This window comes from Centroberyx affinis, unplaced genomic scaffold, assembly GCF_046629955.1.
Source record: "Centroberyx affinis isolate AG114_WGS23_722 - 3 ecotype Tasmania unplaced genomic scaffold, CSIRO-AGI_Caff_v1 ptg000267l_1, whole genome shotgun sequence".
NCBI classification, from domain to species: domain Eukaryota; kingdom Metazoa; phylum Chordata; class Actinopteri; order Beryciformes; family Berycidae; genus Centroberyx; species Centroberyx affinis.
Window position 1 is genome coordinate 211,221 of NW_027278948.1, and position 27,893 is coordinate 239,113.

Below are 27,893 nucleotides of genomic sequence, written 5' to 3' on the forward strand. Positions count from 1 at the left end.
ATGTAGTGTACCCAGCACTGAAAGGGAAATTACCGCCACGATATATACACTCGGCTTCTGTCTCGGAGCAATTTCCCTGCATTCTGCTAAATCAACCGCTAAACATAAAGTGATCCTGAGATAACACTTTTGCAAATGAGCGACTGTTGCCAAACATTACCTTTAAAAGCTCGATTAGGCCCCGAATCCCCTCGCTGCCAAAGCAAACGCAAAGCGAGTGCCAATTTGAGTATATTTAAGCAAATTGAGTCTCATCTTTTACTAGAATCGGGCACATTGAGCCGATGCCAAATTGCTCGCTAAATAACAGGGAAGCGAGCGCACTCTCTATTCCAGAGGAAGAAAAAAAAAAAAAAAGAAAACACCTGAGGGATGTGCTTTGGTTAACCCATGAAAGCTTTAAATCAAGTGTCTATGATCGCACCCAGGGGAATGTGAGGAGAGAGCCACCCCCCTTTCTGCCTCTACCCCCTCCATCACCCCCCAAAAAACCCTCCCCTAACCACCTCCCGACAAAAAATCTGTCTTTATCTTGTCAAAAGCCATCGAAAACAAGCCCATCCAAAACGCCTAAACAACATGAGGGGGAGACAAAACGGGAAAACCTACAAGCTCCGGAGCGGAGGACTCATTTGATCGGCTTAGCCACGCTCTCCTGGCTTCTCATGTACACGGAGTAATTAGCAATTAACAATCAGGGTTTAACGAGATCCAGTTATTATCTGTATGCGAGAGGGGGGAAAAATATCTGCCGCTTTGACGGAGAGTGCATTAGAATCCCCCCGCTACTTCGGTTTGATAAAAAAGAAGAGTGAGGGACCCGAGCGGTAATTCTCTCATTTTTTCACGACATCTCTGGGCCATTTTTTTTTTTTTTTAAATTCCCAGATCAAACAGGCGGTAACAAAAGGCCCCAAATCCCCCCTCCGCTCTCCTCCTCCTGCTCTCTCTTTCCAAAATTAGTTAAGCCTCTCAGCTCCATCATCCTCAACATGGCTCGCATCAACAACCCTACGCCGCATCGCAAATGCTGCATAGCCTCTGAAATCCAAACCCCCCCCCCACACACACACACACACTCCTCTTCAACCCCCTTCCTCCTCACACACACACACACACACTGAAGTAGGGGGGGTAAAAAAAAAAAAAAGAAAAACTCCCCATATGTCACTCTGAATTTGTACTTGCAGACAAAACACAAAGTACCCCACAGTCACTAGAGTTTGTGATTCCTTCCCCCCACCCCCGCTCTTTCAGTTGCCCAACTGTTTTTTTTTCCTTTTGTCTTTTCCAGGGGAAATGTGTTAAGTCAAAAGGCGGCGGTACAAAAAAAAAAAAAAAGCAGAAAAATAGAATCAGGCGAGGCTGACAGATTGGGCGACTCGGACACGGTGATGGGAGGGGAAAGTAAACAATCTGGAAGGCAGCCGCCCGCCTTCACCGCTCCCTGACATATTCAGGCCTTTTGGATGTTCCTCGTTTCCCTCCGATTACCTCGCACGATTGCTGCTGCCCCGTCTGCTCGCCGTCTCTGGGCGCAAGGTGATGATTCAGGTTGGCAGGAGGAGTTTCAATCACTCTCTTACTGTTTTTATTTTTTGGTTATCTTCATCTTTCCGTATAACCTCTCCCCCCCCGCGTCCCAGAACTTTCCTCGGCTCGTCGACACACTTTTCTACTCGCGGGAAAAAAAAAAAAAAAAGTTTTCCCGGCGAGTGGCCCTACTTCTTCGAGGTGAAGCGGGGTGACTGATGCCAAGGAGCTAACTCCGGGTTATTGCCCAGGAAGGTGCCGTCGCTGAGCTTTAAGTGATCCTGTTTCACACACTTGTCAGTTCCCGGGGCTGGCAGGTCCTTAACCGCCTCGCGGCTAGCCGCTTATAGGGTTGTCACCGGAGCGGTTCGTGTTAATCTAATGCTAATGTTCATGTCGCCGGCCTCGCTTCAGCTAGGGACACCTGCTTCTGGAGCGGGGAGGTTCGCCCCCCCAGTTAAGCCATAACCCCCGCGCACCAGTTTGCTTGGTTGGCTTTGGTTCGATTAGCTGTACCGCCACCAGCCAGGCTCAGGTGGAGGTGAATGAAATCGCTCTCACCTCAAGACACACGATGAAGTAAAACATTGTAAAAAACACTCGAATCATGCATTCAGGGAAAATGACCGCTGCATCTTCGCTCCTTGTCCGTAGCCCAGCAAGGCGTGAACTCGGCCTGACCACAAAAAAACCCCCAAAACCCCGCTTGCATCAATTTAATCATCCCCCGTCCAGAGATTCCAAGCTAATTATTCTAGCCTTTAATTATTCCATCCGACTGCCATTGAGATCTCTTAAAGACGGCTGGATTAGTGGATTTGGAGTATTAGCTCGGAGGGTTGGCAGACCTCTGCACTGTGATTCAGGGGGTTGAGAAACACATCTTCAAAAGGTACCTTGAGCAGCACCTTCACAGGATCATTACACCGGATAAATCCACGCTAAGTTGCTTAAAAGCGTGTAAAGGTGAGCCGCTTTTAGGCGCCGGCACTTTTGAGGGAGGAGGCCTTTACTAGATGTGACTTAAGCAGCGCAAAATGACACAGTTTGAGCCATTTTGGACGGAATTGTTTACAAGTTACTTAAAGGGCTTATGTCAACCTGGGTCAGCGTCAAGGATTGACTTCAAGTTCCTGGGTGAATGCGTTTTCTCAAATGGACTATGTAACTTGGTGTACTTTGCCCTCACTGCAATGTCACGGTCCGTATTCGAGGGAGTGATTTTAGCAATTTAAGCTAATGATTCAGTCGTTCTTTTGTGTCGTTTCAGCTAAAGTAAGCCCCAGACCCCCGTTCAGATCGTTGAGGTTCAGAAGAAGAAGAAGAACGGCTAAATCTGCGCCGAGATTCACCATAATTGAAAATCAATCCGAGTGCAAAAGTCTCGACGTCCGAAGTTGACTGTCAAGTTAAACTATTCTTTGCTCTCACGATCGTTAAAGATGCTACCCATCATCTCGCTACCCCCCACCCCCCCCCCCCCCCACCCCCCCTCCCCCCAGCTCTCCAAATCGAGAGCGGCTCGTCCCGCGGCAGACGGAGACGTTTTGAAAGCGGGTCGGGAAAGGTTAGAGCAAGAAACATGGAGCGGGGCAGTGAAAAAGACAAAAAGAATCTTGCTTTTTAATTATTTTATTAAGAGCCTTGATGCTATTAAATGCCCCAGATACATTCACCCTATAGTTCCCAATTAGACTTGACAGTTGCTGCATTACCAACAATAAATATAGCAAAGGGCTGCGCCTCGGGCCAGCAGAGACCCCTAACTATGACCCTCATGTTTAATGATGAAAACAAGCTAACGCACACTCTCTCCCTCGCTCAAACACACATGCTTTGCTCGTGCACGCCCATGCACGGGCACGCTCGCGCACACACACACACACACGCGCACACACACTCCTCCCTGTGCTGTGGCTCCTTATTACTTGCTTTCAAAAACACAAGCACATTAGTGGCCAGCTAAAAATATTCTCCTTTACGAATTCATGGCATCTTAAATCAATACTACTATTATTAAATACGTGAAACACACTGAGATGTACACATTTTAAAATCGATACTGTTTTTAAACGTGAAACACACTGAGATGTACACATTTTAAAATCAATACTACTGTTTTGAAATACTTGAAACACACTGAGCTGTACATTTTTATGTACATGTACAATTTTCTATTTTTGCTGTATTTTTTCTGCCTATTTATTCTGTGAAAGCACATTGAGCTGCATTTTGTGAGGCAATGTCCTATACAAATAAACTTTAACACAAAAGAAAGAACACCTAGCCATTCCGAGGGTCTCATTTCAAGGTTTATTATCTGACAGACAGGACACAAAAAATACATGTTGTGCCAAAATTTGTTTCCCCTAAATACATGTGTTTGGTGGCGTGTCTTCACCTCCATTTCACACCAGGAAAGAAAATAAAATCATATTGATTTTTGTGGATTGTGTTCCTTTTCAAACAGTAAAACGTTTTAAAAACATTTAACGGGATTACAAAGAACGAAAGTAAGCTCCTGAAGAGGGGAAACACATTTTTTAGGGGGATGCAATTTTTGGCAAAACACCACATCCCTCAGTAACTTACAGTACTGTCAATATGCCAGTAAATGACATCACAGGATTTTAAATGGTAATGGTACAGTATCTCGACAAAAGGCGTCTACTCATGACAAGTAAAGTTGAATAGCATTTTTACATAAACAGTGGGGGCAACATGGAGCTTAAGTGGACAATCATGTAAGTCAAACAGTAGATGCAGGTTTCTTGCGCTGACCCCACAGCTCTCTTTGTGATTTGCATATGGTTTACATATCAACAAATGCCCTTTCACGGTACTGCGTCTGTGAGCGGAGTGTTGCGAGCCCAGCCCTTTGTCATTTGAATGCTTAGAACCAGCCGCCATTGGCAAAACACAATAAGAAAATACTAGTGATTGTTAGGCAGATTGTACAGGTCGTCGCGTCCGGTTCCAGTCAAAAGAGTTTGGGGTTTCCTGCTCGGCACAATAAGGGCCGTCTCCAGTGTCCCGGCAACCAGTGAGGAACGATTTATCATTTCGCAAAATTTCTTACAATGCAAATATGTGTTGTGCGTGCAAAAAGTGAGAGAATTAGAGGAGGAGACACTAGATGCTAGAAAAAGGCAGTATTGTGAAATAGAAACGGTGCAGTGGAGAGTAAGGGAGTGGAGTTCAGACAGGTGGATGGGTGTAGACCAAATTGTTTAACTGCTGAACTTTAACCTCAACTGCAACCAAACTGGTTTTACTGGCTTTAACTTAACTGTTGGCTAATTTTTTCAGTCCAATTCCTGCTATTGTCACATAATCCCTTCGTAGTTTCCTTTTCGTAGGAGGAACGTAAATCTTTACATTTTCCATGTCCACAGCATGTAATCTGTTGTTTTTGTGAGACGGTGTCGCGGCATGTTGCGGTGTGCAGATGATATATTCTTAACTTTTACGGCACCACATGAATTCCCTACAATTATAATAAAAAAAAAAGGCTTCGAGGCATCGAACAAGAGGCGACAAAATTCAAGGTCGTACAACCCGGAATCCACAGAGTCTGTGTGCAATGAGCACGCTGTCATTCTCCTCGCCGCACTGTTTATAGTACAGTACATTTCACATACAAATGTCAAGTCTGTGCATACACGCGTACAGGTGCACAAAGGCACGCGCACGCACACACACACACACACACGCGGGCTCTCTCTCTCTCTCACAGGCAACTCTCCAGGCGAGCTATTAAGCTAGAGAGTACTAGAGTTTCCCATTGGCAAAGGCTCCCTCTTGGAACTGAGGGATGAAGCTCTTGAAGTACGCTCTGTGAGAGAGAGAGAGAGAGAGAGAGAGAGACAGAGAGAGAGAGACAGACAGAGAGATACACAGTACATCAATTAAAATATCAAAATGTGCCAATAATCGTAACTCAACTGCTTCAAAGCATCTAACAAATGCATTTGGCGAGTCGCAGCCTCAGCATGTATCAAAGAGCAGATTAAAAGCAGAATGTGTTTACTTCTTACAAACACACATCTACACATAGATAACTACTCTCCATACTTGTGGTGCAAATAAAAGGAGAAATACTGTAAGAAAAAACTCTAAGCAAAATGATCAAACTACAAGCCGTGTGTGTGTGTGTGTGTGTTTTAAGACCCTTTTGTCCACCATTTCATGGACAAATTAAGCCCGACCACATAATAAATAAGTAAAGAAATAAATATGGCGGAAATGACGGATAACTCATGAGTAAGAAAAGAAGAGATGATATATTTGTCCTTCTATGGTGATTCATATCTCTGAGCAGATGCCTCACATATTCGCAGCAGTTATTAACCTTATGGACAAGATTTACACTGGCCATGCAGAGAGCAAAATACCATTCAGGCCGCAGACGACCCCTATAGATCCACCTTAATGGGGTCACGCCACTTTATGTATAATGAGGGTGGAATAAAATCGCTGAATGATATCAACAAACGGCCTGGGTACAGCACGGTCCAGACAATAAGGTCTTATCCCATATCATACGTATCTATTGCATATCGTAAAAAACACATTACTCTTCATAAATGACTCAAATTGGCGAATCAGTTACAGGTTTATCGGGCTTTATGGTTATGGAACAATCGTCTTAAAATGCATCACTGGAATTTTCAAACGTGGGGCAAATTTTGATGCTGTAGAGAGTGAAGTGGGAATATCTTGAATATCAAACGTTAACAGTTACATTATTTAATCCGTAATGGGACGGTTCCACTTACTTGGCCCTCTTGGCCATCTCGTTGCCGTCCCAGCGCGGGCTGTAGGGGTACGACTTCTGCACCTGGGAGTAGAGCTGACCGCTGTTGGTGAAGTGGTAGACCGACTGGAAGGTCAGCGTGGGCTGATCCCTGGGGAAGTACAGCGGGAGGTCCACTAAGAGGAGGGGAGAACGGAGAGAGAGAGAGAGAGAGAGAGGCGAAGAAAGAGAGGGAGAGAAGCTAATAAAATAACAGCGGCAGGAGGCGATGTGGGCAGATCAATAAAAACGAGCCCCAGCTTGTTTGGGTGTGAGAGGTATGTGTGTGTGTGTGTGTGTGATGGCTGGAGGGGGAGCAGTGACAGTGAGGGGGGTGATAGAGTGTGTGTGTGTGTGTTTTGTGATGGTCGTACCGTGGACTAGGAAGCAAAAGTCCTTCCACATGAGTAGAAGAGTGAGCTTTGTGAATCCCTCGGCGTCGTACTCCACCACCCCCCTGCAACACACACACACACACACACACACACACACACACACACACACACACACACACACACACAGCAATATATCACAGCATGTCATTTCACACTTATGTACTATATCATAGAAAGACAGAGACAGTGACAAACACAATGACAGGATGACAGGTTATTTTGATCGACTCGGTGCAGGACGAGGCCTGCGATAGTCGACTCACATTCCAAAGTGGCTGAGGAAGGCGGCGATGTACTCTCTCCTCTTGTGATATCCTTGGATCACGTACTGCACCTGCAGAGAAGGCAGTGGAGCGGTTGCGATATAGACTGTGTAAAGTGTAGACCGCATAGCAAAAGCAAAACAGGATTTGAACCCCAGCAGCGGCTCCATGGGAGTGCTATTTGCTTTAGAGCTGAGCAAAATCATAGCTGAAAACTATTAGCGACTGAGCTGGAAGAGAGCCTGAGTTAAAGGAAGGTGTTTGTTGCACTGGTAGATAAAATACAACATCTAGTTACTAATATGATGAAGGCTCTCCAGCCGAAAAAGGGTAGTTATCTCAGTTTTATAAGATTTTTTTTCTGACATTTTAGCATTATTTGACAGTTTACAGTGAACAGGATAACTGCAGATTTCAGAAAGCCAAATTTAAGACTATTGATGACATTTTTAATGCTATAAGATCTAGCCACCAAAATAAAGAAACATAAATCTGTCAAAAGCAGCCTACTTCTGATTGAACAAAGCTAATGAAAACTAAAAATAAATGGGCAGTCTAAGAAAAAAGATTGTTTTTAACTGTTTTAACTAAATTAACTGTTTAGGGATGAGATGTCCAATTCTATTTATTAAAGCAGATGCAATGAAAACAAAACATGTTTGGCATATTAAGTGGCCATGCACATGGATCAAACTTACTGTGAACTGTAAGTGCAAGTAATGTAATAAAGATAAGAAAATGAAACAACCCCATTCATATGTTTTGGTGAAACGACACAATTCATGGCATTTCCCCCTCTGCCGATGGTAAAGAACACCAGTTTCATTTTATATCTGCATCAAAATGAAACTTAAAATTCAAATGATCTCAGCTTGCATGTGATGTGCCCAGTTTACAGATAAGATCGATTCAACTCAAGTATCTGAAATATTTGAAACCTGCTTTTCCAGGTCTGGCCAGATTTACATTACATTACATTATAGGAAAACATTTCAAATCTGCAGCCATTTACTGTTGTGTCTACAACAAACCCAACACACACAACACATGCCAACCACAATTACACACAGTTATGAATCATCATAATTGTTTATATATCAGGTGAGATTGCTCGCTGCGATTGCCTCACAATCCCCTCAGTAAATGGTAGAAATGGCTGACATAAATCCACCATTCATATGCTGATAACAGGTACCCACTATACCCAACAGTGGGTACGGCTTTCCATTTAATGGAGACTGAAAACCACACAGCAGGTTCAGTTTTATGCTGCTTTCATGTCGCATGGGAATAACTGTCAGGATGACTTGATGGTTAAAAGCAGCGATTTGGAAGTGTTCACGTGTTCACACTTGTTTAAAATTGTCAAAAGCCATTACTGACATTTGAAAGAAATACTGAATTTTTTTTTTTACACTGAACACACCTACACTTAGTGATGGTACATTTCATATTCACAACATCATGCCTAAATGAAAACCGTGAATGAGCGATTCAGTTGGAATTTAGGCTGATGATGACGTATTCAAATATTACAACCCTGAAATTCAAATACCCACCGACTCCAATCGCACAACTTTCTCTCGTTTTACGCCTTCACAAACATAGACGCAAACACAAGTTCTGCTCTCGCGAACGCGTGGCCGACGTGTGTTTAGTGCGTGTTGACAGGTGTGATTAGCTATTATCTTTTAAGTCCTGGGAGGAGAGGCTCGGGGCTCGCTTGACTGCTGAGCGTCCTGGGCAGGTGAGAAGGCCTGCGGTCAGCCGGCCGGCCGGGCTGCAGCATGAAGGTGACCGGCTGCGTTCACCGGGCCAGACTGAACCTTAGCAGGATTGTAGGTGGCCCAGTAGAATGCGCTTCAGTCCTCTGAATTCCCTTTGTTTGTGTTAGGGAGTTTCTACTGTATGTAAAACAGTGGGGCTTACATTTACGCTTGCCTCCTGCTGTGTGCGATCTAAAAAAAACATCTCGGTTAACACTGTGAGGTTCAGCGGAGGACAGGATACATCATGGATGGAGCTGGAATGCAGCGCTGCTTTACCTACTGCTGCTGTATGTGATTACTCACTGCGACCATGTATGAATGACAGCACTTTGTGAAAGGGGAAAGTAGTAATCTCTGATACACACAGTCATGTGTGACTGGTCTCATCTCTGCAAGAGCTCTTAAACACAGACTCGTGTGTGCGCACACACGTTGTGACTCAGTCTCCTATTCACTATTCAGTTTTGTTTACATGGGACAGTGGGGGAGGCAATTTAGCTTTCTCAAAAGCAGCGGGCCCACATACTCGAGAGGCGTTGTTTGTTCAGTTACTGTGTGTGTGCGTGTGCATTTGCCTGTTTCAAGGGAACTGTGGATCAGTGAACTCACACACCCACACCGAGAAAGGATCTCCCACCCCATTTTCCCCGCCTCCACTGTCACGGCGCTGCGGAGCCGAGCCGGGCCGCTCCTACCGGCTGCCTGCAGGTTGGAGCGATGAAAGACAGGTGATCTCGCTCCGCAGGTATTCAAGTCGTCCGCACCCTGGACTGTCCCCCCCCCCCCCCCCCGCGCGCATCCGTTTATTGTGTTTGTGCATGTGTCCTCAGGGAGTGTGATGCAACAGGGCCGGAAGTGCTTCCTGCTGGGTTATTAAGAAATCTCTCCTCCCTCTGTCACTTGTGCATTCGCTCATTCACACCTCCCCCAGGTTTCATATTTCATAGGATTGACAACCTATTATCTGATTGCGACTTAATTTTATAAATCAATGTTATCTGATTATCTGATCAAATCTACTGGCTGTTTTGATAGTTTTTATTTCAATTTCAAAATCTGTACTGGAAATAAAAAATAAGACAATCACTTATTTGAGAGAGCTGGGAACCCTGAACACATTTGTGCTCATTTTCTGTCTGACCCCATTTACACCTGGTATTAAAATGCGAATCAGCACCTGAATGAGGAAAAACAAATGCAATAACGCAAGGTGTGAACGCACGTGGCTCGCATCGGGAACGCGATCGGATTTGCCCTCCGGAGGCGGCCCGGCCCCGACTGCGATCGGATCTCGGTCGGCCAGGTGTAAATGCAATCCGTAACACTGTTGTTCGCCTTTTGTGAGAACGTCCCGCCCACGGGGCAGAAGAGTCATGACTCACTCTGAAGTTTTGCCATCCGCTCAGCTACACCGAAGGACTCCGGCACGATCTGCTCCCACCAGCCAGCGCTCCTTTAGTCGGGTCCGCAGCGGCAGAAAACAATTGGTCATTGGGCAACATTTTATTTGGAGCCTTAATCTTTTCAGCACACCGTAGTAGCCTTCTAGGTCTCAATAGAGTTTCATATAACAAGTATAGTTCTTATTCAAGTGCAAGTAAACAGGTTTACATATTGTCACCCAAATCGTTCAGTAATGTGGGAATAAGAATAACACACATCGGATTATAAATAAAAATAAAAAGAGCTACTCATGTGCGATCAATCATTCGGCTGTTATGGCTCACAATATAAAGTGGTGAGTAATGGCAGTGCATAACGACACAGTGGCTGCTTTGCTGCTGTTGGGAGACGTTGCCAAGACAGGAGAGAGTGAGTCTGATTTTCTGGCCCGTGATGACGATTAGCCTTTTAGGTCCAAACGCAGGTTAAATAGAGGTGTGTCATTTATGGCAAATTGTGGGAGTGGGCATAAGGCTCGTGCACATGAGCTCAAATTCAGGATGATTGAGATTTATGATATAATGATGAGTTTTATGCATCTGGCTCCAGGTGTAAATGCAAAGGGTGTGATAGGATTGATCATTATCCAGATAGCACATCCGGATACAGACTGAATAGTAATACTGGGTGTAAATGGGGCCTTTGTTAAAACACTGGTGCTCATTGCTCTTTTATGAGAATGGCAAAGACATAGAGAGAATGTAATAAAGACCAACTTAGAAAATAGTAATAATTGTAGAAGCAGACACTGCTCTCCGCAATTAATTAGTGTTATTAATTATACTTTCGCAGCCTCTCTCTCATAGGCCACATTCCGCTCTTACTATCAGGTCAAATGAATAAGCGTAATGACTGCAAGCAGCTGAAGCCTTGCCTTGTGTGAGCTGATCGCATTGCCAGACACATCGCATCAGACGCAGACAGGAAGATTGGAATAAAATGGGCCCAAAGAAAACCCTTTTATCTGCTTTTGTGGCTGATTGTCAAGGGTGATTCTGTTAGTGATGCAGGCAACAGGTGCTGCAGTCGCCCGGCAGAATCATAAACAGCCAGTCATGGTTCAGGTGCACGGCAGTGTTAATTGTGTCAATACAGTCATCGCGTCTGGAATTAGTGGGAGGAAATCATTGATGGTGATAAATGCATTATAAGGAGAACAAAATGACTGCACAGATTGTCCTTACAAAGATGGCAAGAATCTTTGTTAGCACAATGTCTACACTGATTACAAATTAGGCAACAGCTCCAAGCAGGTCATTACCGGCTAATAACATCAGCAGGTACATTTCCTTTTAATTCATTTGAATTTCTTTTAATCTCACAATTTGGAAAATGGTGATTTTCACAACGACAGGTGGCATGTGCTGACATGCAGTGCACTCAGTGGATGGGACGGGGGTGGGGGCAAGATATTTATTGCAATGTGCACTAGAAGTTAGCACTAATAAAATGCCAATGATGGTGGCATTATGAGCAAGCCCCCCTCTCCTTCCCTGTGTCACTCTGTCTCTATCTGCTGTTCAGTCTACTTTTCAACATGCGCTCCCAGTCTCTGGCTGTGGCCTCCCTGACCCTGGAAGAGTTGAGCCTCCCTCGCGGGGAGGTGGGGGGAGCAGGCTGACCAGGCTGCGCTCAAACAACCAGAGGCATGCGGGTCAGGCAGGGACGAGACTGTTCCAGCCTCCCCGAGTGTGCTGGTCAGAGTCCAGGTGAGGACGGAGAGATGGAGGGTATCTGTGTGCATTATGTCTGTGTGTGTGTGTGTGGGGGTTGGGGTTGCGGGGGATGGGCAATGCCCCAGCGGCGACTGGCATTACATGGTCTCTACATTGCATCTCTACCTGTCAACCTGCGGCGGCCAAGGAGCGCTCAGACAGCCTATGGAGGTCGGCCAGTACACCCACGTCGGCAGATGCCAGACACACATGCGTGAATGCACAAACACACACACACACACACACACACATACACACACACACATACAGCTTGATAACAAACATTCCTGAGTGGACGCAAGTATTACCACACCAAGGCCCCTCACACACCTCCACACTTCCCCACACACACACACACACACACACAGAGTAAGGAATCTCACATATAATTACAAAGGGCTAGAAAAGTAACAATAGCTCATCTAACATATTCAAAACACCATCCACTTACACACAGCGCACAAGGAGTGTTCAACCACACCGTGCGCAAATAATACAAGTTGTGGATCATAAATACGTTTACCTTGTTGGTGAGTAACTGGCACACTTGAGGGACGTAGTCAATGAGGCAGCCTCCACTGGGGAATGCTGGGATATGAAGTGCTGAGGAGCCTCCCAGAGCGCTGATGGAGCAAATAAGACAACAGTTAGGCTGCAATCTATACAGCTATCATACAGTTACTGTAACCATATCAACATATTTCAAATGTAGTCCGAGTTTAGTCTCTCTTTATTCTTCCATTGCTCATTGTAACTCGAAGTTAGAATGAAAACAGAAATTTCTCCACTGAAACCAAAGCCATGGCATGTTCTGTCTGCCACTAAAAGGATGATTGGGACAATTCCGGCCAGCCTCTGACCTAGTGGAAACAAGTGTGACCTGTGGACCAAACACAATCTGAGCACTAAGCACATTAATTTGCCACTGTCCATAGAAGTTGCGGGATAAAAAAAAAAAAATGAGTGACTCATGACCCCGGCTTCTTCCTCTTTCCCCTTCACTCGTTCATTTATTTCTTTGATGTCCTTTCGATCCAATCCTTCAGCGTTGCTCCATTTCTGATTAGTGCATGCTTGTTTAATCAGAAAACCGCCGCTGCGGCTCCCCAGTGACTAACCGACCGAAGTAGTCATTCCCTCATTTTTTTCTGCTCTGGGGCAAAAAGAAAGGGAATAACCTGAGGTCGAGTTAGAGGTCTGTAGAACCGCTCATTGGCTTTTAATGCTCATTTTAAGACAAATAGCCACGTTGTACATGTGGAGAAATTCTTTCTTTACTTTCTATTTTTAGCTCATCCTTGGTTGCAGCACTAATGTGGGACAGTCACGGGGCATTTAGGAACGTTGTTATGTTATCTTAAGAGCGATGCTGAAGTGGATGACTGCCGTTTACTAGGTTAAGCATGCATGATGCATGTAAATAGCATGCATCATGCAACATTATGTCCAGTGTCAAAGGTCACATATGTTGAGATGCAGCCCTGGGGCATGTTCTCGGTTGATGAGAAAGTGTATGACGTTGAAATTATCAAATGAAAGTATCTAAAGGTGAAACACAGCCTCGTTGAGTCATAGATTACACTCATGATTCCACCAAGTCCATCACAGATCATCCATCCTGGGCCATGTAAAAATGACTTTTGTTTCCATGGTGTAAGGAAATATTTTCCATGTTTTGACATTTCCCCAGAGTGAAAGGCAGTAGCGAACACGGAAGCTGCCCTGAGATGAATTGTGTAATGCTGAAGATCCCAAAGGGCAAGTAGTGGGAGTATTGAAGAATAAGATGGAGCATAGCATCATCTGGTGCATCTGTTGACCCAAAACCACAAAGGTTTATGGGAAAAGATGATGACCTGACAAGGGTCAGCAAAAGGATGAACTGGGTTGTGTCCCTCGTGGGAAGGGGCCAATCAGCAATGACTGGAGTCTTGACCGCACATACTGCAGGTCTGAGAGGTGTGTCCAGAACAACTGCAAGATGTTCACTGTACAGTGTGTAGGAGCTGCATGCTTGTCGGATGATTTGTCATCCTTAACACACATGGGAAGTTCTCACTGATAGCCCAAATTTACAAAACGTTGCTGAAGATTGCAACCACACCCACGGCTCTTTCACAATGAATCAAAAACATGTTAACTTTTACTCCAGATCACTGGTCTGAGTTCAGTCTTTTTAGAACTGACGCTTAACTGAATAAGTCTTCTCCACTGCCACAAAGCTGTTTGCATTGTAAACAACCTTTTCTCAAGAACTCCAAAGCCACCATTTACAGTAGGCTTTGTGCAGATAATTAGCATTAGCCTTTCTCCGCGCTTCAACAAATGGTCGATTCAAAGTGGCTTACAGCGACGAGAAGAAGAGCCTTTGAAAGTGGAAATCTAAATGATGCCCATCTATCCACCCACAGATCTAAGAATAGCTCCGTATCATTCAGATGGAAATGCGGACAGAGGCACAAAATACAGACGTTAGACATTAAATTGGTGTGCTCGTCACTCATTTGTGTCAATGGCAGGCATGTGAACAAATGTGCAGCATTTTGTATTTCAATGGCATGCCTCTGAAACGCCCGTTTGAATGGAGACCAATTACTCACTGGCATGAAACAGAACTATTTGAGGTCTTCCAACATCCAGAATATGACTTGCGGAAAAGTTCTACAACATGACTGAAACTGGTTGGGCAGTTTACTGTCTTGGTCTTGGGCAGACTCAGAGACCTCAACTGGAAAATGTTGGCTGGATACATTTTTCTTAAAAAATAACCAAAGCTTTACCGTACACGTTTCAATGAAAAGGCAGTGAAAAAACTGCATACAGGTTAGTGTCGAAACTGATTCGAGGAGCAACACTTTATCTCAAGGTCAAGTCGAGGATGCGGATTAGACGAGGCTGTAAGCTTATGTGTTCAAACCTGCACCCCACATTTGAGCAGATTATGACAATCCACAAGGATGATATAGGATTAAAACAACTGACAAGCAATGAGCACAGACGCATGTAAATATTTACCAGACGGTGGGCTGAGAGAACTCCCACCAAAGTGATACTGCTGCGGATCTTAAAAAGGGGTTTTGATGCTTATGTGGACTGAGGACTTATTTGACTGATTGGAGGCATCTGTATGTCTATTCAGAGTCTAAGTCAAAGGAAAAATCCCAGAAAATGTATTAAATATAGTAAAGTTAGTTAGTATATAGAAAGCAGTTAACAGGTAAAATGCTCCCTGAAAGTTAAGATATTATCTGATTTAAAACTATGCTGCATAATAAACCTGAAAATGTCTAAGTAGACGAAAATAAAAGCACAAAGCAGATTATTTGACGATGAGAAAATCCTACACACGGCATCTTAAATTCTTAAAATCCCAGTGTTATCGGACTCTCGGTGGGAGATTTGCATCGCCGCAAAATCCCCTCAATGAGTTACTTATAGGTGAGCTCAGCATCCAGATACAATGGTGTTATTTCTTTCCAAGCGGCACCCCGAGGTGTCGCTGGCTCCTGCCCGCACTGGCGATACCGACTCTCGACACTCTACCCACACACACACCGGAGTCATCATGCGGACGCGCTGCCTACCGCGAACCCCTCTGAGCAACGCGGCCTACTGTATGACATATTTACAGTAGACAGCGCACATGTACGCATGTAAACAAACACACACACACACACACTCATGCCGTACAGTGACAGGGCTGCCTATGACTTCATCAACCCGAGAGATTATCCTCAGTGACTCAGGTGGATGGTGACGAAGCGCGGTTTGTTTGTTTGTGTGTGTGTGTGTGTGTGTGTGTGTGAGTGCATGACAGTGCGGTATCAGTGACAGCATGAGAGCAGATAAGGACTCCGTTCGGAAAGAGGGGGCAGACACGCCTCGTTACTGAAGTGACAGATAAAGCCCGGGAAGGAACGTCTGCAGATTCCAATGGAGTTTCAAAGCGGCGGCATTTCCATTTTGATTGCCTTCTTCGTTTTCAAAGGGCCTGGAGGCTCCTCAAAGACCTAGATATGAGTCTTGCATGTTGCCCGTTTTGACCAAATAATGCCCCATTCTTCCTCGGTGACCGGACAAGGCACCCTTGGCCCGTGGCAGTAGGAGTCAGTAACCTTGCTGCTATGAGGTGACCATCTCGGGGATAGCGTTGCCCAATTTCCCTCGGAATCCCTGTCCATCTTCCATTTGGATGAAAACCAGATTAATAAATTCCTCAGGCCACACACATTATCTTCTCTCGTTAGTATGTGACGATCAAAATATGTTGTAGCTGAGAAAACTGAAAGAAGAAAAAAAAAAAAACTGTCCCTTGATACTTCCTTGTCCCCGAAAGCGAAGCGAAGTCACGGCGATGATGACGAGCTGGGTGAACCGGGGTCCCATGGTGGCTGTGCAATTAGGAATCTCAGCACGCAGATGTTTGCAGCATAAAGTGGAGCCACGTGCTTTTCGATACAGAGGAAGGTTCTGAGTTCTGAGTGAGTCGAGTCGACCGTTATACAAGTGTAGGGCTTTGAGACTCCCTGCAAGGTCTCTCTCTCTCTCTCTCTCTTGTAAACCTAATGGGGGGAATAAGGAGACGGCTCTGGACGGTACACAGCTGAGAAAAATGCATCTTAGGAATTCTTTAAGGTTTCTATACTCTAGTCTGTGACCCTAGCTGAAGGCCACAGACTATTACAGCAATTTCAATCACTCGCTTTTATGTAACTGTTTTTGATCTTGCCCACTTTAACTCTTGCGTTGTCTCATGTTATTTTTTGTAATCTCATTTTGTTTTTTGTACGTATTTATTCTTCTTTTACCCTATTTTCTCTTGATTGCATTTCCTTTTCTCTCCTCGTGTGTTTTGCTTTCCTCGCCCTCCTGTAAAGCGCTTTGCAAATTCTGCTTTTAGATAAGCGCTACACAAATAACGTTTACATGTCATATATAATACGCACAACGCATAAAGCATTCATACCCATGAAACGAATCCGTCGCGAACCATGCAACCACGCTACGTTCACCCGCGGTCAAATCTAGCGGCGTTTTGACTCGAGTGGAGGTGTGTAGCAAAGACTTTCACCGACTGAAGCGCTTAAAGATGGCCCACTCGTCTGTAAGAGCCTGCCACCGCCGACAAAGCGCGCCGCTACATCTCCTTCACGCAGACGCGCAGACAAACAACACAAGAGCCTTCAAGGTGACAAGGAGATGGGAGGGGGGAGGGGGGGGTGGGGTGGCGGGGAGCGAGGAAAGCAGTCTGACATCTTAAGACGATCGAGCGCGGGTCTGCCAGGGTTAGTAGTGAATTTATTTCATCAGACTGACAATTTCTGACTGTGACAAGATGTTCGCGGAAAAAAACCTTGAACATATCTGATCAAAATTCAAAGATTTTCAAAGACTATAAAACACCTCGAAGAACCCTGGAGAGGGGACACACGCACGCACACACACAAACGGTACACCCACACACTCAAGCGCATACACACGGACACACACACAGGCACCGCGCACACACACACACACACACACATACACGCACATACACATACACAGAGGCACCTAAAGGCAAATGCAGATACACAAACATTAGTGCACTGCAGCCTAAAACTGTCTCTCTGTGTTGATTTTTCTGGGCTCCTAAATCTGGTTTGGGGGCAGAGACGGTGCCCACTCGATTCTTTTATGCAATGCAGCAGGTTTTCTGGGGGAAGGAGAGATGTATCCAACTCGCCTCATGCGCCGAGCACAATCAGGTAAACGAGAAGCGAGAGCGAAAATGAAAACGAGGGACGAGATAGGAGACACAAAAGGTTTTTTATCGGTTCCTGTTTAAAAGAATTAAAAAGGGACACTTGAGTGAATCATAAAAACTAAAAACAAAGCTCATTTATGATGTGTAGAGTCTCACGTGTACAAAATAAACGGTCGAGCACAAATTTGTTGGGTAAGAGAGTCGATGAGTTCGAATTCATCCTCCGTCTCGTACCATCTGGAGAACGGCTTCCTCCACGTACTGTGAAATGATAAAAAATGAAGAGAAAAAAAAAACAAAAAAACAAAAAAAAAAACACAACACACAGCGCGGCCTAAAGCCTCATAAAGGGATACTCTATCTGCAATGTTTGGCTCTGCAGGAAAATGTTTGATGCCGCGTGTGAGATTGATGTTCAGAAATCCACGTGGGACCGGATAGCTTTGATCCCGCGTCTTGTGAAGATCTGCCGGCCCGTCTGATGAGCTGAACCCCCCCCCCCCCCCGGAGATCGCGTCTTTAATTGGACTCCGGTTTCGTCGGTGCCGGTCCCGGAGATGTGGATCGGAGCCAGCGCGCTCCCAGGCTGACTCAACGCTTGATCCCGGCGACCCAGCTCCCGCCCTTTCTCAGCGATATCCTGTTCAAGATACCGGAGTCCTCGGTTAAACCCCGACTAAGGGCATTTTTTTTTTTTTAACTAATAGCTCCTATCCAAGTATGCATCAGCCTGGCTTCAGTCTGATCATAGCAGCATCTCCACTGCATCATTAGTCATGAAAGAAATGAATCAGCTTGACAATAAAAGCTTCCAATGCTCCTGTATAACATCTGACTATTTAATATATGTATGTTTTTGCATTGGTTTGTATTGATTTTGCTTCGTTTTCTTCTTTTCTCTTGATTGGAATGCGTTATGGATTGACATTTTTTTTTTTTTACATTTTGTGCATTCTGGCCTCTCTCACAATACATTTGCATTGGAATTTTTTTGCAGGTTTTACAAATGCAAGTGGGGGGATATAAATCATAGGATCTACAGCACATTACACCCATGATCATCATCGTGCTTTTCACAAAGTCGTTTTCTTGAATATTCAACATAAGCTGCCCTGAAAACATTATATAACAGGAACAAAAAAAAAAAAAAAAAAATCTGAGCGAACCTCGAAGACTTACAGGAGAACTGGGTCTCGACTTCTCTTAATCAATAGTTTCTACAAAAAAAGAAGCATTTGTGCCGGTGCGGTCCCATCAAAGCGAGGAGCCGGCGCTACAGTCGACGCTGTACATTATTGGTAAAGACGTGGGTGTCAGTCGACGTATTTCGACATCTTTTATTTTGCCAGGCTGCTCCGCGAGCCAGAAAACATTACAGAGCGATGGGCCGTTTGAAGAGAGAGAGGAAGAGAAAGTAGGAGAGAGAGAGAGAGAGAGAGAGAGGTAGAGGGGATGGAGGCAGAGGTATAACATCGTAGCTCAGGGGGGCTTACGAGTTTTCGCGCAGAGCCCTCAGATCCAAGCGGCCGCTGAAGGGAGAGAGAGGGAAGTGAGATATCAAACAGCTCGGGAGTGACGGGAGAGCGAGAGAGGAGAGGAGAGGTGGAGGGAAAAAAGAGAACGGAGAGAGAGAGAGGGAAAAGCTCTCCTCTCCCGTGTGTTGTGTGTGGTTTTTTTTTTTCTTTTCCTTTCTCTCTCCTCGCTGCGTTTCAGTCGAGCGAGGAGCGACCTTGCCGGGTAGAGCGCGGCGCTTCTCTCTCTTTTAAGTCCCACTCACTCTCTCGGCTCCCTTTGAGGATCAGCCAGAGGGATCAGCGGAGGAGAGAGAGAGAGAGAGAGAGAGAGAGAGCGAGCGATAGAAAATAGAGAAAGACGGAGAGAAAAAGAGACAGGCGGCAGACATGCGAGGAACGGGGAGGAAGGCGGGAGAGATGAGGCCGAGGAGACGGAGTTAAAAACTGGAAAAAGGGAAGTTAAACAACTGTGAGACGGAGAGGAGAGCAGTAGAGAGAGGTACAGAGGGATGAAGAGAGAGAAGAGAGAAAGAAAGCCAGCAAACAGCTTGACATTGAATAGATGTTGATACGGCCTGCACTGACATCGAAAACCTGCGTAAATACAGCAATAAAATTAAAGTTGAGACGTTTGAGGCATTCATAGCTGCTGCCTGCATCGTTTTATCAAATCGGAACTTAAATATCTTTCTAATATCAGTTAAAACAGTTTCTGAAGCTGTTTTAATGTGAATTTTAGCATGCCGTAACATCATTTTGTGAAAATTTTGTGCTAGCTTGGGTTGATGTTGAACTGACAAGAAAAACAGAGACTTACAGGCACATCGAAATGGACAGAACATTCTTTTTTTCCACTTTGCTGGGGCCAGTTCAGAGATAAAGGGCAGCTACACAAGACCAAAGACTAACAAGGGTCAGTAAGGACATGGAGGCTAACTGGGATCTGCATAAACACACACACACACACACACAGACGCACGGCCAAAGGCTGGCTAACACACATTCGCATGCTAAATTAAGTAGCATACACGGCCGATGTGCACTACATCCAGCGCGCTCATGCACAAACGCACACAAACGCTTGTCTTCAAACAACGGTAAAGACGTACATTTCCGCCTCGGGTCGTGAATTAACACACTCCCACACAGCTGACAAAAAGGCGCACAAAAGCATGTAGTGCGGCACATTCACACACGTATGCACGGCCTTGATATGCATATCTGCAAATATCTCAGGACCAAAAAAAAAAAAAAAAAAAAAAAAAAAACGTTGAGGAGAAGAGGGGCGTTGAATGAGAGCTTGGCTCTACGCACATTTTGATATTTTCTTAGAGCGCTTAGAGATGAGGCAGGTTTGTTGTGTAGCCTCTCCTTCTTCATCTCCACTATCCCCCCTCCTCCCTTCCTCCTCCTCCACCCCCGGCACAGCAGCCCCCCCTCCCCCCCCGCCCCTCCCCGCCCCTTCCCTGCTCTCCTCTCGACTGCCTTTAGCCTCCTTCTGTCTGTTCTCCTCACGCAACTGGCAGAGGAGGAGAGCCTCCAACACCACAGGAGCGGCTTCAGTCTGGTCTGGAGCCAAGGTAAGGTCAGTTACACACACACACACACACACACACATACATACAGGTACACAGCTCCATAATGCAACAGAAAGACACATGCACGCTGGCACATAAACGTACACAGCACATCGCTCTGTGCCGTGATGGAGGACTGCCATCTTAACACCGTAATAGCGCTCGCGATGAAAGGCACTTCAGCCGAGTGGATTGGAGAGGCGTCCGTCGAAACACCAACAGGCACATTCCTCTGTGCGGTATTGCAAACAGAAGAAACAAAGACATATATACCTTATCACTCGAATGGTATCCCTCCGCCTCGTTTACATTTAATGTATTCGCTCCGTAGGCCCGTAAACGAACTATGAATGGAACGAAGACGCTGAATTATGATTATTAAATTAAAACAGAAAGTTTAAATCTCACATACATGCAGAAAGAAGTGTGTAGAATGAGCAGTGTGTGTGTGTTGTGTGTGTAATTAGTGTATGGGGTTAAGGTCCTGGCATAGTTCATCTAAACATATATTAGTGTCTTTTTAAGTGTGTGCATGCATCCGTGTTTGTGCATCGGAGATTGAGCTGCAAAGTGAGAGACTGATACATATGCACTGCAGAGGGAGAGAGGAAAAATTGGAGGGAGTGCAAAAAAATGGGAGCAAGGAGAAGAAAAGGACAGAAGAGGGAAGGAATGATTTGATTATAGCAAGAGATAACCCCCCCCCCCACACAAAAAAACTGGACAGCAAGACAAAGTAGAGGAGCCACTGAGAAGCTCGGAAGATGAGGATGAAAAGAGAATGTGGTGAGAGAGGGGGATGAGAGAGAGAGAGAGAGAATGAGAGGGAGAGAGAGAGAGAGAGAGAGAGATGGGGGGGGGGGGGCAGAGGTCTCCTAACCTGGTGCGACGGGGCGTGTGCTCGTAAATAAACATCAGCCTCAGATTATTCTGAGCACGAAAGCCCAGACCGTGGGGCCCTGAGGTCAGAGTGGGCCCATACCTGACACACACACACACACACACACACACACACACACACACACACACACACACACGCGCCTACATCCACACCTACACATGCAGACACAGAGTTTGTGTCGAGAGCCAAGCCTATTCAAATACCGGTGCATGCACGCAAGCATAGACGTACACACATGACAACGGACACACACACACACACACACACCCAAATGTAAGCTGACAAATGCACACAAACACACACATACACACTAAATGCACCAGGAACAAAAAATAAAAGATGAACAAAAAGAGAGTACACACACACACACACTGCTGAAGTACCCACTCACACAATGCCCACAGACACACAGAAAACATTCCACACAAGCCTACACACACACACACACACACACACACACACACACACACACACACACACACACACACACAGACAGTTTCTGTCCCGCTAACACCCCAGATGTCTGCAGACGTCCAGTCATCCCTGGCTCAGACGCTGTGTGTCATCCATCTCATTTTTTTTTGTTCTTTCCTTATTGTTTTCTTTCAGGAACCAAAGCGATGAGTCCAGACGCGGGGATGTGGGATTATTCACGATGACATAACGCGGCGCCAGATTCACAACGCAGTCGCGCCTAATCCGTCCGCCGCGCCTCGCCGTCCTCCCGAGTCACAATCGGTTCCCCGCTGATCGTGAGGGCCCGGGTCACCTTTGGTTCTCAAGGTGTCTCTCGTCCTCACGGTGGGTTACTGCCTCAAACTCGCTGCACTTTTTCTCATCGCGCCCCCCCCCGTCCCAGTTGGGGCTTCATAAACCCTGGGGATTTGATTTAAGGGAAAACCCATCCTAAAACTGAATTTACATGCAGTAACTGTAATCCCGGGTGGTTTAGTGCAAGATTTGCGGTAATGAAGGAGTCTCTCCCGAAGCTAGAGAGAGCAGAGGAAGGACTCCAGTTGGTTGTTTTATCTAGTGAGACTTTATGGAGTTGCTATAATGACAATGAACGGTAACGATAGACCGACTTTATGGACACTGTGCCGCATCCTACTATTGTTAGTAGCATGACGCTCATTTGGATGCAAATGGTAAAACAGTCCAAAACACCAGCCTCCCATTCATTCAGTCAATGGAGCGAACAATCAATTGATATTCATTGTTTAGCTATGTTCCCAACATTTTTCCAAAAGGCCCCGAAATCTCATGAAATTTGGTCCAGCAGACCGAAGAGGCCCGATTGATCGATCGACTTGATCGATGGATGCACTTACTGTTCGATGCTGGGGGACAGGTAGAGTTTAGGCAAGACTTGGGTAGCCTCGGCGTCTTCGAAGCTCACCGAGAGAAGGGCCACGTCCTCTCCCGGGTCCAACGCCGTGTCCTGAGAAAGAGAAGAAAGAGGTGGGGACGTTAATCGGTGAACACATCACCCTCAGGCTAAACACCGGGATGATGAAGTCGGGCTTGAACACACATATCCCCAGGCCTCGAGTCTATCTCCACACAACAAGTGCACAAGTCCCCCAAAAAAAAAAAAAAAAAAAAACGATTGAAGGGGATATAAAAAAAAAAAAGGAGTAGGAACGACACCAGTAGAAACATCTGTTTTGTTTCACGCCACATTAACTTCAACAGCTGCGGCATGAGGCTGAACTGATGACTGCGAGCGCCAATCAAATCATGTGTGAGATGGATGCGGAGGCCACCCGGAGCCGCTCGCAAACGAAGCTCGTCTGTCTCTTCGAGGGTCCAATTTCTCTTTCTGTGGTGTTTTTTTTTTTTCCTAGAGCGTGGCTATTTGCGAGGGACCGTCATTAGTGCAAATTCCACATGAAGCACCACTCTGGGGGGGGGGGGGGTCTCTCTCTCTCTCTCTCCCGAAAAGAGACTCGGCTGCGTTAATCAAATGTCTCACAGATGGTTTGAACTCATCCATTTGTGATAATCGCTGCCCGCCGTGGTGAGAGGAAATCTCCGCACCACCATACGCTGTGGACAGAGGCGCAGCCCGACCGGTTTTTTGCGAGCGGCGAGGCCCCCCCCGACGCGATCAAACCCCCCGAGAACTAATCGCAACGCGCCGAGGACCGCCGAGGACGAGGCCCGCAAACCGTCCGGCCGGTTTGCCCGGAACGGTCGAGTGGGCGGAACGGGAATTCACCCGTTTCCCTCCAAGTCAAGCGAGATGAATTGTTTTGCATGGGAGCTAATTGTTATCACTGCTGTGTTTAATTCAAAGTGTTCAAGTGACCCTCCGGGCTGTTAAATGTATTTCTTCACATCGATGGGTTTTCATCTGTCTTCTGTCAGAACAGTCAAACTGCCAATCTGCTGAACGATATGTAGGTGGTTCAAATGCAGTAAATGCTAGAAACCGCTACGCAGATTCAAGAGCAACACATTCATCAACTCAGTTCAGCATGCAGACAATGCAATATATCATCACTATGATATCAATGATTGCATTCATTGGCCACATTATTTCTACAGTAAGCATAGTGTGTGTTAATAATGATAACACTTTTCTAAAACAATCAAGACAACACAAAAAAATAGAGACTATAGCTATAAGAATGTGGGTGGGATACAGACTGTGGTTAGGATGAGTGGCAGTAGGGCGGGGGGTCAGTGGTGGAGGGTCAAATTGGTTATATATATATGCAGCTTTTGAGGAAATGGATGATTTTTGCATAACATGAGTCATGAGCAAATGAAGCAGCTGTTTTTCAGGTGGGTTCTGTATGAAAAGTCAGAAGTTTCCCCTATGGAAATGCTAATGTAATGCTCATTATTAAGCAGCTGTTGAGTCTGTATTCATATTGTAGCGTGTGCAAGTATCAACAGTCCCAACAATGGCTGCAGCTCCCTCGTCTGTCAGGCGGTCCGCCTTGTCATGGCAGATACATTAGGGGGTAAAAGAGATAAGGAGCAGAAGGGAGGCAGTGAAGGACGGCGGGGTGTGTGGCATCCAAAAGTGTGGCTTGATGGAATCAGCTCACATCACTATAGTCTGCATCAGTAAACAAGAAGTGCTCTCTGTCTCACAGCGGCGCTCGCGGCTTCCGCCATTGACGATATGGGACAGATGGGAATAGGCGTGGGGATGCGGGCTCGGGGTGGGTGTGGGGTTTTGGGAAATGATTGTTTTGCTCCAGTTTGTAGCTGTCAAGTCCCGTTCTCGTCTTTAAAGGTGATCTAACTGATGCTTCTTTTAGATCGGGGCGGAGTAAACAGATGGATGAGAACCAACAGCAAGGTGAGAGGGCCAGAAGTTGAACATCGGGCCGCTCTCGCGTCGCACCGTCCCGCGGATCGGTCAGACGAGCGGCGGCGGCGGAGGAAGAGCCTTTTTGCGGAGTGATTCAGACTCGTCTCGTCCCAACAGACAGCGAAGAGCTGTCACAAGTCATACCGCGTCAATGAGACAAACAATCCAAAACTAAAGGCAAACCCCTGAACTTTTAGCGAATGCCATTCCAAATTAATGTGTTGTGCAAGGGGGCTGAACTATGCAGATAAAAATAGCCATTTTTTTGCCTTGTTTGGTTAAGTATAACTGCAGATCAGACTTAAGACGATTAGTTCACAACCTCACCTTTATGTGAACATGAGTAAGTAGCATGAATATGCTGTCACAGTCGGCCAATTTTGATCAGTGCTGCACACCAGTCATCTCTTTTCCAGAATCTTTACAAGCTAGTTGGACTTGCACGTGAGAGAAATGGTGTATTGTAGTAACAATATTTCTCTGTGTAGACAGAGAGAGTGATGTAGAGAGAGAGAGAGAGCGAGAAATACCAACACTTCAGAATTAGCAGTTTGGTGATAGTAGTTTCACTGCAACTACGCCAGGATTGCCAACAAATGGTGAAAACATTCGAGGTGTAAATCTGAAAGTTAGGGAATCAGATCAGCTACAAAACTTTTTATCTCTTTCCATCTATATTTTCAGCTTCATGACCACTAATGCCCCCTGACCTGTAGCTTTGAGCACACAGACCAACCAATTTGCCACTCCGAATGCTTAATGGAGGTGAAATGGTGTTCCTAGACAGTTTTTCCAGACTGAGTTTTAGATAGAATTATTACTCATTTCAAACCTTTGATCAAACAGACTCTTCCAGGAGCAAAGCACTAAAAGGGGGCATGCCTATCTTAATGCAAGGGCAGCCCATGGGCATACAGAAAGTCTTCTTTTTTTTTTTTTTTTTTACATTTTTAAACATTTTAGTTTTTGGGTGACTTCTAAGAGAGGAATGATGATCGTCTTTACATGTGAAAGGTAAAAGTTAGTCTATGAAGCTTTTGCCATGCCCAAATTGGTGCCACTTTATGAAAAAATTGTTTTCATGTGCTTAAGTGAGGCCTATAAAGCAAATTAAAGTGTAGAGGGGCAATACAAATAATTTGCTTGACAGCTGGTTTTGGTTAGGGAGTATAAAATATGCTGAAGAGGAGTCCTTGCGGTGAAGTAATTTACAGTGTGGTGGAGAATTTCCAGGCATTTTTAAAACTTTCTCATGAATTTTTTTCTTCTCCCAAAACTTTGCCGATCTATATAGGACCCTTGTGAAAAAAAAAAATGATTCTAATGAGAGCAAAGCTGACCTTTCGTCTAGCCTGACTTGAATGCACTATTTAAAGTGAAACAGAACAACTTCTCCTTCCGTAATGAAATAAAAGTCTAAAAATGGCCATTAATGTTTGTGTACACACATACGCACATCTTGAGCCCTTTTAACCAAATACACTTGAGGGCAAGTGCTGTTTGCTTATGTAAAGAGTTAGCAGGGAACGAACATCATTAAAAAAAGCCTCTGCTCCACAGGCCATAGGCAGGACCTTAATGAAGAGGCTTCTTCATAGGGGAGTAATGAGCACTGAAATGACCCGGGTCAGAGGACTGCAAGACAAGGAGGGAGTCCTGCAGGGGTGGTGGTTGGACGTTAAGGCAGTATTTACTACATGCCCCGAGAGAATGTGACTCAACTGCTCAAGGACTGGGGTTGAGAAAGCGGGTGAAGTGTGTGTGTACGTCCGTGTGTGCGCGTGGACAGTGAGGACGGAGGCTGCCCCCGAGTCAAACCCTTTCACGTGGCCACCACCCTTCCTCTACCATCGCCAGCCCTTCCATCCTCTTTACTCTCTCGGACACATGCGTGCGCGGACGCGCACACACACACACAAACGCGCGGACGGACACGCTCTCCTGCCTTCCTTTGCGTTCCTTCTGTCCGTCCTTGTAGCTCTTGATGCCCCGGCCTCTGGCATCTCCTCTGTGTCGCATGTGACAGGTTGGAGATGTGACAGCTGTCCTTATGCCAGACCAAGTCCGGCCAAAGTCACAACACACACACAAACACACTCACCCATGCACACGCTGAAGAGGGGCTCGACTGCAGGGCCAGTACGGAGGAGGTAAGGGCGCTTTTGTCCGCCTTCTTCGCCCAACTTTAAATGTCATGCCCAACGTGATGGGGCGGCTTTGACTGACAGCAGGGCTGTTGTGCGAGGACGTGTCCGGCTCCTGGGCGAGCTTTGGGAGTCCCTGTCCATATGCTGGGCGCGGCGCTTCGCCCCCGCAAAGCAGCCCACCGGGCAGAGCTTTGGAGGCCACAAGAACATCCTGGAAAACTGCACTGAGAATCGGTCAGTGGCCGTAATCCAGGTAGGAGATTTTGAGGAGTTGTGACGTTTCATTCGACGCTCCGGGCTAACTTTTGGAAGCGCTATGGTTCAGCCTCGCCGCACAAGCATGGACATCGGCTGTCTGTATAAGCGCTGGGGGATATTCTTCAGTGTTCATCTGCTATGCAAATTTTCTAATTGAACTCATCAGAGAGATCAGCTTGATAATCTTCCACTATTGAAGGACCCAAATAAAATAGAAAGCACAGCAAGAGAATGACATTTTTAACTAACTGCCTTGCTCAAGATGCAAACATTGAGCCAGTCACCAAAAGAACTGTTAAGATGAATGGGATTGGAGATAAACACAGTAGGCTGCATTATAAAGAACTGAATATGGCCTGTAAATACATCATATTCAAAGTAAAAAAAAAACCCAAATGGCCTGGAATTCCTCAAGGCATTGAGAGACTATTGAGAAATGAGATGTTACCTGAAACTGGTGGTTTAGAGTCAGATTATCATGCTGTGGCCAATAATTCATAATAATTTTG

The 27,893-nt window shown here is 45.7% G+C and overlaps 1 protein-coding gene across 2 annotated transcripts in view; it reads right to left on the bottom strand.

The window, feature by feature from the left end:
- Window positions 1–3,827: 3,827 nt before the first annotated feature.
- The window catches only part of babam2 (BRISC and BRCA1 A complex member 2), a 62,000-nt gene continuing 37,934 nt past the window's right edge, over window positions 3,828–27,893 (bottom strand). For both annotated transcript variants that reach the window (XM_071546933.1, XM_071546943.1), the window contains exons 7-12: window positions 22,983–23,092; window positions 12,437–12,536; window positions 6,987–7,057; window positions 6,703–6,785; window positions 6,312–6,465; window positions 3,828–5,368 (exon numbers count right to left, since the gene is read on the bottom strand). In XM_071546933.1, coding sequence (XP_071403034.1) covers window positions 5,305–5,368; window positions 6,312–6,465; window positions 6,703–6,785; window positions 6,987–7,057; window positions 12,437–12,536; window positions 22,983–23,092 — 582 coding nt within the window. In that variant the 3' untranslated portion in view covers window positions 3,828–5,304. The remainder of the gene's footprint in view (window positions 5,369–6,311; window positions 6,466–6,702; window positions 6,786–6,986; window positions 7,058–12,436; window positions 12,537–22,982; window positions 23,093–27,893) is intronic.